This window comes from Condylura cristata, unplaced genomic scaffold (assembly GCF_000260355.1).
Source record: "Condylura cristata isolate star-nosed mole 26May11 unplaced genomic scaffold, ConCri1.0 scaffold00022, whole genome shotgun sequence".
Taxonomy (NCBI): domain Eukaryota; kingdom Metazoa; phylum Chordata; class Mammalia; order Eulipotyphla; family Talpidae; genus Condylura; species Condylura cristata.
This window is the reverse complement of record NW_004567123.1, coordinates 17,461,785-17,471,765: the sequence shown is the minus strand read 5'-3', so window position 1 is coordinate 17,471,765 and position 9,981 is coordinate 17,461,785. Positions and strand designations below refer to the sequence as shown.

General features: G+C 51.2%; 1 protein-coding gene across 1 annotated transcript in view; it reads left to right on the top strand.

The window, feature by feature from the left end:
* Positions 1-5,106: 5,106 nt before the first annotated feature.
* MYL9 (myosin, light chain 9, regulatory) overlaps positions 5,107-9,981 on the top strand; it is a 6,923-nt gene continuing 2,048 nt past the window's right edge. The window contains exons 1-2 of the mRNA XM_004687220.2: positions 5,107-5,204; positions 8,057-8,274. Of these exons, the coding sequence (XP_004687277.1) occupies positions 8,091-8,274 (184 nt within the window). The 5' untranslated portion in view covers positions 5,107-5,204; positions 8,057-8,090. The remainder of the gene's footprint in view (positions 5,205-8,056; positions 8,275-9,981) is intronic.

Genomic DNA, 9,981 nt, shown 5'->3' with positions numbered 1-9,981 from the left:
TGCGCACACATTTCTCCCCTGTGGCCACCTGAAAGTAACCTGCAGACACTAGGATAGTTCACCCCCAAGTACATCATGCAACTCTATATAAGTACATTCCTGCAAGACCACGAACCACTATCATACTCCCCAGTTCACAAACAAGTGGTACTGAAGCACTGCAAGTGTCCGCTGTGGCTTTTCCTTTTCTACGTAGTATCTAGTCAAGGTTCAGTCACTGTTTTCAGTTATCCTGTATCTTTAGTCTCACTGAATCAAAAAGCTTTCCTGCTTCTTTGGGTTGCTTTTGTTTTTTCATGACAATGATGTTGAAGTATCCAAGTACCTTGTAGACTTGTATAATTTGGATTTGTTTTCTCATGACTACATTCAGACTCAGCAGTTTGGACAAGACTCCAACTGAGATGGGAGCCATTTGTCGCTTCAGGGAGAGGCTAAGAGCAGCTTCCCAAAGAAGCTGGGAATGGCCCTTAGCACCTGCATTTCCAGCACCCTTCTGCAGGCTACAGTGTACCAGGGTACACTACCCCTATGCACCTATAGGGCTGCAGATCTGAGCACATGGGAGCAGCCCACTTTCCCTTTCTAGACCCCAAAGTCCTCCTCCAGGTCCCCAAGCCTTGTGGAGTCTCCTCCTCATCCCCTTGAGAGCAGAGAAGATCCAGCCACAGCCAGGAGCAGCATTAGATTCAGGAATCTCCTGTCCAGGACAGCAGGATGAAGTCACTGCCACCAGCGGCCTGAGGGCCAAGGACCAAGTGGCTGCCAGCCTGCGTTGGTGCACCTGCCACCAGCACTGGACAGGTGTAGAAGAGAAATTTTAAATGAAGGTGTGTCTCCTGGCCCGTCTTGAATCTTGCCAATCTAAAAACATCAATGGGGTCCCTGCTGGTCTGTCTCATGTTAGCCAGAGGGACTTCTCAAAAGTTCTGTTCCCTCCAGAACCACTCTATGGCCTGCCCAGTGCCAAGAGAATAAAGTCCAGCCGCTTCACCTTGGCCCTGGAGACCCCTGCTCATTTTCTAGCTACACCACCCAGGAAAGCCTGTCCCCTACTCCCTGCCCTGCAGTCTCACCTCAGGCCTCACACACGGGAAGCAGTGGCTATGCAGTTGACATCTACTCTTTCCTTAGCGGTCAGGCATCTCAGCAGAGAAGTCCTCTGAGCACACCTTGGCCAGGCCAGGTTGGCGCAAACCCCCTACTGCATGGAGCATGAGTCGCTTCGCTCATTTTTGCTGCCGTCATTGATGTGATGACAGTTAGGTCGGTGCAATTACATGTGAACATCTCTCCCTACTGGAAGACAGTGGGGCTCCCTAAGGGTAGGAACAGGGCCCTACCAGGAAACTGAGGATAGGAATCACCAGTCTTAGTGCCTAATCAAAGAGGAGGACCTCAAGAACTATTTCCTAAATAGTTACTGTGGGAAGGTGGAGCAGGACTTGGAAAAGGCGCCAATACATGAATTGGGCTTTGAAAGATGAAAAGAGTTCTCAAAACTGGCAGTAAGGGGCCTAGTGACAGAGGCAGAAGCGAGAGGCCAAGCTGCTGCTCAGGGAAGCGCAGTGCTGAGCAGTCCCTGAATGTCAGGTAAGACCTTTTACCCGTTTTTGACCTGACCGCGTGTGTATATTTCCTTCCACAGAGCGCAGCTTCTCATGAGACAGGCTTAGTTCTCTCATCCTCGCCTCCAAGGAGTCACAGAATCCTGGCCCAGCCAGCACCAGGATTTGTTTCCCAAAACATGCCAGCCGACCCCAGATACAGACTGACAACTCCAACATCTACACCTATACCTGCCTTGAACTCTTACATTTCCCACTCACCATCTTGATTGACAATCTCAAAATTAGTATGTCCACCAGCTAATTAAAGTAAAAAGGAGTGGGATGGGTTACAAAGTCACCATTTGGCAACCATCATAGTAAAGAGCAAAATCAAAGGAATGGCATCCCATGTACTGGATCAGAAGACTTGGCAATACTCGCCCAGATTAATGTGCAGATAAAGAATTATTCAAACTGCCAAACACTTTTTCTGCAGAGATTGATTCTAAAATTCATATGAAAATGTAAGAGACCCTGAGTAACAAAATAATCTTGAAAAAGAACAAAGTTACTTAGTGATAACAAAGCAACACAAGACTAATGAAGTATGTGCAGTATGACAAAAGGTAGACGTATATGGTTCCCTCCCTGGTGGCGCAGCGGGTTAAAGCACAGCACTAAGAAGCTTAAGCCACTTCCGCATGAGTTTGATCCCGCCTGCCCTGGACGTGACCACATGGCGGAGGTGACCACATGGCACAGCAGACCTCCTGACCCGCCTGCTGCTCCCCTCAGCAGTGTACTTTGTCAATCTGCCTGTTCTGCTCCCCACTCTCTTCCTGGTGAAGCCTCTCACCCTCTGCATCTCTGGCCTGTACCCCAGTTCTGTATGAATAAATAAATCTTTAAATCTTTAAAAAAAAAAAAAAAGGTAGACGTATATATCTATGGATAACTGATTTTTCAGCAATGGTGCCATGACATCTTAATGGAAAAAGTTTTCTTTGTAGTGGTGCCAGGACAACTAGATGGCCGCTTGCAGGAGAAGCTGAACTCCTAACTCATGCCATATACAAAATTAACTCAAAAGTGAGTTAAAGAGCTAAATTTGAAAGCTAAAACTATAAAACTCTTAAAACAGGTAGGTCCTCATACATACTAAAATCACAGGAAACAAAAAAAAAAACTTAATCAAAGTTAAAATTGTGTTTATTGAAACTACAAAGAAAGTAAAGGGTCTCCCTGGTGGTTCAGGGAACTGAGTCTCAGCACTAGGAGGCCATAGGCAGCCACTGTAGCCTGAGCTTGATCCCTGGCCAGGGCGCTGACCCTCAGGGTGCAGCAGATCTTTACTGTCTCGCCCACTGCAGTGTATTTCAGTCAATCTGCCTCTTCTACTCCCTGTTCTCTCTGATGAATTCCCCTACCCCCCTGCCCCAGCCTGTAGCCCAATTCTTGTGTGCATTAATTTTTTTAAAGATTTATTTATGGTTACAGATCTGAGGTGTAAGCAAAAGGTACAGGGGCAGTGAGAGGATTCACCGGAGACAGAGTGGGGAGCAGAACAGGCAGATGCACAAAGTATGCTGCTGAGGGGAACAATGGGTGGGTCAGGAGAGGTCTGCTAAGCCATGTGAGTCACCTCCAGGGCTGGGGCTCAAACTCACTGAAGGTACTAGGCTTGCTAGGCCTGCTTACAATGTGGCACTTTAACCCCTGTGCCGCCAGGAAGGTCTATGCATAAATCTCAAAAAAAAAAAAAGCACAAGAAAGGCTACTCAACAAGACTAGTCAGTAGGGAAATGATAACCAGAACCACAGGGAAATACTACATGCCTGATGGGATGACTAGAAGATGAGTGTTGGTAAGGATGGGGAGAAACTAGAGCACTTATACATTCTGAGGGCAATGTGAAATGGTACAGCACTGAAAAGCAGCCTGGAAGTGATTTTAAAAAATTAAGCAGTTACCAATGATCTAGCAATTCCACTCTTTAACATTTATTTTTTTAAAGATTATTTATTTGTGAATACAGAACTGGGGTACAGGCCAGAGGAGCAGGGGCAGTGAGAGCATTCATCAGAGACAGAAGGAAGCAGAACAGGCAGATCAACAAGGTACACTCTGAGGGGGAACAACAGGCAGGTCAGAGGAGGTCTGCCGTGCCATGTGGATCTCCAGGGCCAGGGATCAAATGCACTGACTGAAGTAGCTCTGGCCAGCTTGCAGTGCTGCATCCTAACCCACTGTGCCACCAGGGAGGGCCTTAACGTATTTATTTTTAAAAGTGAAAAGACACCGTTGGTTGTCTAGGCAGAAAGGGAGGAGTGGTGAGGACTGCCAGTGGGTATAGTCTGGGGGTAGGCGGTGATAAAAATGTTCTGGAATTGCTGAGTGGTGAAAGCTATGTAGCTGTGAATATTCTAAAACTGTTGAATTGTACACTAGAAGGGTGAATTTCCAGTGGTACATAAATTACATCAATTTTTTAATATATTTTAATACAAAGCCATGGCATGAAAAAAAAATTTTGCAAATCATATGCTGATAAGGGAATAATATCCAGAATATTTAAAGAATTCCTATGGGGCTTCCCTGGTGGCACAAAGGGTTAAGTCTCAGCACTGTGAAGCTATAGGCAGCCACTGCAGCATGAGTTTGATCCCTGGCCAGGGAGCTGACCCACATGGCATGGCAGACCTCTCCTGACCCCCCCGCTGCTCCTTCAGCAGTGTATTTCAGTCCACCTGCCTGTTCTGCTCCCCTCTCTCTGATGAATCCACTCACACACACCCCCTGCACCTCTGGCCTATACGCCAGTTCTTGTATACATACATTTAAAAAGTAAATCTTAAAAAAATAAAAGTTCTGGAAATGGATCCAGTGACAACTGTAGACAATGTGAATGTACTTAATACCACTCAACTGTACACTTAATTGCTCAACTTTATGCAAATGTGCTACACCTTCCATACCCTAAACCCCTAGAAGGGCTAAAGAAATACAACAACATATCATCCTGGATTGGCTCCTGGGACAAGAAAAAAATTTCCTATAAAGGGCATTATTGGGACAGTTGGCAAAACTTGAGTAAGGAGAGTTGATCAGGTAGTAGTGTTACATCAATGCTGAAACTTTCCCGTCTTTGATAACTGTGGTCCAGACAGAGAGATCCTGTGTGCTCTGTGCTATGGAATGCGAGAGAGGTCCTCTCTGATTCTCCTCTTTCCTCATTCTGGAAAAGTGGATGCCGAGAAGTAGGACTTAGGGAGACTGGAGATGGGAAGGTCTGAGAACTGGAGGCCCTTTGGATGTCCTGACTCTTATAAATCCCCTTCCCCAGCTGGCCCAACCCACACTCACTCTACCCACTCTTGCCTCCCAGGTCGGGAAGGCTGAGACCTGGGGGTTCACCCCCAGCTTCACCTCTGCACCGCACCCTGGGCTGCGCCCAAATAAGGCCGGGCAGGCAGCCTTGCCCCGCCCCACCGCGTACACATTCTTCTGCCTTGTAAGGCCGGCTAGAGCCCGCCGCCCCCACTCGCCCAGCCCGCCCCAACTGCCGACAGACCCACGGACCGGCCGACCGTGCAAGCGGCACTCTACAACCGCTCCGCTCGGCTCCGAGACGCAGGGAGCCCTCGCTGCACCAGGTGGGAGCTAGCCAGGCCGGCGGGGCTGGGACCAGGCCTGGGCAGGACAGCCACGGGTGCTGCTGGGCTGGGGCAGGGGCTTCGAGTTGCTGAGCTGCTAAGCTGCTGGGCTTTCACCAGCCTTTTGGCTCCCATGGGGCAGCTGGGAGCACATCTTGGGTCCTGGGAGCCTGTGGTCCTTCCACTAGCTAAGGAAGACTGTTCAGGCCTGCCTCTGGCTGTGGAGTTAGAGAGGCCAAGCGCAGAGCTTTGGGATGCTCAGGAGGGCCACGGGGATTTGGTGACCCGAGCTCCCTGCCCCCAGCAGCCCCGTGCCACAGAGGAGGAACTGGTGTCAGGAGACACCCCCCCCTTTCCGTGTCCCACGCCCAGGCCGGGTTGAGAGGGGTAGCGACCAAGGTAACCTCCTCACACACAAGGCTGGGAGCCATGTACCCAGGTTTCCCACTTGGGGTCATCTGCCCAGCCTTGCCTGCGGGAGGTGAAGATGTGTCCTACTCACCCCAGGGTCAGACAAGGAGAGGGGCTGGGGCTACCAGATCCCATGCCCTCCGGCTGCTCTCAGGAGTCAGTAATGCAGCCTGAGGGGGTTGTGAGCAGCCATCTGGCATTGCTAGCCACAAGGACCTTGAGGTGATGGGGGTCATGGGCCTTGTGTTTCTGGTATGGTGGGATTTCAGACACCCGTAGGGGTGTGGCATCTACTCTGGCGGGCCAGGTGTCAGATGTATGTGATCCTGCTGTCTAGTACCTGGGGAGGGGCTTTGAGAGTGGCAGGAACCCAGCCTGCCTTTGAGCCCACCTCTCACTCGGAGCCCTCAGACCCTGAGCGCACAAGCTGCCTCAGCCTCTCAAGACAGATGTTCCTTTCTGTGTCCAAGCCTCAAAGAGCCTCAAGGGCTACTTGTCCCCATTTGACCCACATCTTGCCCAGGGTCCTAGCTTCTACTTAGACTGTACCCTCTCTCAGGTATGCTCTTCTCTACTTATTGCTTGGGAACCTGCACCCCAAGGTTGCTGGGACAGACAGTCCCCAGCACAGTGCTCGGGCATGTCACTGCTCCCTGATTGAAGGGGGTACCCAGCCATCATCAGTCAGCAGTGGGTGAGCTCTGACCATCCGCTGGAGCCTTGCAGTGATAGTGGCCATCACCGCTTTTGCTGGGCACAGTGCACTTGTCCCCAGCAGCCTTCTGTGGGTGCCTGGAGTTACAGTTCTGGGAGAATGTGGGGCTCAGGGAGGACTAAGCACTAGCCACAGAGGAGGATGGCACCCCCACTGCCCAGGTCCAGAGTGAGAAGGGCTTTTGCCTACACCCCTTGGCCATGTGAGATATACCAAGGGAAAGGTGTGGGGCACAGGTAAGCAGTAGCTCTCACGGTGCTGAGACCCTGGACACTGGGGCTGGCCAGGATCCCAGCTCAGGGATTAAGATCCAAAGGCCAAGAATGATGTGAAAAGGTCATGGGCCTAGAGACAGATCAAGAGACACAACCACACACTTTGGGGTAAAAAACAAATCAAAACAAAACAGGCAGAAGCAGCTTGTGAAGCAAGGAAGACCCTGGACCACAGGAAGGGGTAGTACAGTCCTAAGGCCTCTTGCCAGGTCCACAAAGGCCCCAGCCATGGCTTTCAAGGCCATGACAAAAGAGTTCAAGCAAAGTACCCGTCGCTGGCCCTCAGTTTCCCCATCTGTATAGTGGGGGAGGGGGGCTGCAGTTGTCCTCACAGTCATTCATTAAATAAGCGTCTGTTAGCCAGCTGTGGGCTTTGGTGTAAATCAGAGTTATGCCAGCACTGAGTGATCATGAGTCAGAGGCCTTGTTGCCAAAATAAGGGCAAAGGGAACAGTTCTCCAAGGGGTATCTCAAGAACTGGACAGCAGAAGGAATAATATTTCAGAGACGGGACCAAGGGGCAAAGACAGGGAGTGTCCAGAGAACAGCCAGCAGTTCAGTTTGCAAGGGTCACAGTTGACAAGAGAGACACAGTGAAGGTGCCAGTCAGTCAGTGAGGAAAGGTTCTTCATACAGGGCCTTGGAAGCCAGGTTGGAAGGGCCAGATTTGCGCTAGTGATAGCAGGAATCTTCAAGGGCTCCAAAGTGAAGACCCAGGTCTACATGGATAGGAAAACTGGCTGTGGAGGCCAGGCCTAAACATAGGTGACAAGGAATTGGGTTTGCAGCTGGGGGAGGCTGACACAGTTATATAAGCCCTGGGAAGCAAGAATGAGGAACAAGATCCAAACCGAGCCAATCCTTCACCCTCCCCACCAGAGCTGGTCCAGGGTGGACTGGTGGGGGAAGGACTTTCCAGAACGTCCAAAGCTGGGATCCAGAGGGATGGGGAGAAAGAGAGGGCAAGGAATGTCAGAAATGCAGGGAGGCCAGTAGAGATCCTTCCTGGGGTGAGGAGGAACCTGGAAGGCAGCCCCAGCAGTGCCCTCATAGTGCCCACTGCTCCTCTGACCTTGCCACTTGGGGAGAAAGAGATGGGGAGTGTAAAGGGTAATGAGGAGTAAAGGAGATAAAGCATAGAGATGGCTGGCAGCAAGCCCATTCCTGAGCATCTTACCCAATCACAGCAAAAATAGCTTACTCTGACCCACCAGGCGCTTCACAGACACTATATTGGCAAGTTAATCCCTACCGCTGGGCACTCCTCCTCGCTTCCCCCTTTCAGGTGAGGAAATGGCTCCAAGAGGAAGTACTCTGACATCACACAGAGCCCCCACTTGTCTACTTCTGGGGCAAGATAGGTGGCAGGAGCACCATCTTCTCTGTGGGAAGACTCCCTGGCCCAGGATCTTAATAAGCTCCCCACCCCCTGCTCCATCCCCTTCCTGCAGGGAAGCCTCATCCACCCACCATCTTGAAGCCAAGATGTCGAGCAAACGGGCCAAGGCCAAGACCACCAAAAAGCGGCCTCAGAGGGCCACATCCAATGTCTTTGCGATGTTTGATCAGTCCCAGATCCAAGAGTTCAAAGAGGCCTTCAACATGATTGACCAGAACCGCGACGGCTTCATTGACAAGGAGGACTTGCATGACATGCTGGCATCACTTGGTGAGCAGGGCTGGCGAGGCCCCCGTGGGCTGGGCAGGCAGTAGGTGGTGGTCACACAGGGAACACTTCCTACAGTGGCACGGGCGCCCACCCTGCACAGCAGATGCCATTCTTCTCTCCATTTAACAGGCAGGAGGCTGAGGCATAATGGTTCCGGCCTGGATTTGAACCCAGCCACAGTGATCCCAGAGCAGGACGGCTGCAGGCAGATTTGTGGATTGGCTGCCCGATAACATTTTAAGAAAAGGGCAAGCAGCTTATAAAAGTTTGAACTGCATGGACTTGTGCTCTGCAGATGGGAACGTGAGGCTTAGTGGGGAGGCCCAGGGCACTTTCTGCCCAGAGACATCACCTGTGCCAGGCTTCATTTCTCTGACCCCAGTGACTTCCCCAGAACCAGAGTTGAAAGAGTTCAAGAGTGGAATCCAAATGGCCACTGTCCAGACGAGGAAGCTGAGAGCCAGAGGCCAGACCTCCAGACACCCCTCCAGCTGCGGCCCTACCCTGCCCCCCCACCATGTGGCAGCCACATGCCCCCACTCTCAGTCCCAGTTCCCTCATCAGGTCGAGTGCACCCAGACCAGTCACTGGCTGGGGGAGCAGAGGACGCAGCTGTAGTAGTCTGGGTCAGGCCCCAAACTCTGGGGCCAGATAAACTTGAGTTAGTCCCTGGTACCGCCCCTCACTGCCTCCTGCTGCACAAAGGCCACAGGTGGCCAGTTCCCTTCCTGTGGTGGTGACTGTGGCCTTCAGGTGCACACACACCCCTCAAAGGGTGCTGGATGGCTCCCACCTGGGTTGCCAAACCTCCCAGCTCCAGGTTAGATTTCCTCCCTAGGTCACCGCCAGCAAGGCAGTCCTGAGAGGTCCTGAGGTCCTGAGAACCACGCAGTGGTTCTGATGTCATAGCTCCTCTGGGACCACAGTTGGCCTATGGGGACACAGCTTGTCTGTCATGCTCAGAGGAGGCAGGGACTCCTTTTCAGTTATTGGGTAATTCCCTGTAACCAGGGCCCTGAGCTCCCGAGTCCTGATGCCAACTCTGACATACCAGAAAACCCCATACTGCTAGGCTGTATCTCCTGTCAGTGGGCCCATGGACCACTCATGGCCTTTTGATTAAGAACATCACCCTTGGGTTAAAAAACAAGAGCAGTAAATGTAAAATAAGAAGCAGTTGCCCTACCGGTGTTATCTTAAATCTCAAAGCAATCCTACTGGGTAGATGTGACTATAATCACATCTTCATTTTGCTAATGAGAAAACAGAGGTTCAGCAAGGTTAAGTAATTTGCACAAAGTAACATAGCTACTAAGTGTTTAGGACTAGAATTTGAACCCAGTAGTAGGTTCCAGAATCCACAGGGTCTTGTCAATCATTGTTATGTGTCTCTTAAAACCATTACTGTCTTATTCATCACAATTCTCCGATAAGATGGAGGAACCAAGTCACAGATGCAAACCTGGACCTGTGTCACAACACAGCTCATTGGTTTAAACCACTTTGAACTGTGCCTAGAGTCTGGCTGCCTGGGTTCAAATGCTGGTTCTGTTCCTTACTTAGCTGCGTGACCCTGAACCAGTGGCCTCACCTCTCTGTGCCTCAGGTCCCACACTTGCTAAGGGGAGTGAGGACGTGAACCCGGAGGGAGGTGCAAGGGAAACGCAGTAAGGCACGTGGAGCGCCAGACAGCCCTCGCCAGCCCAG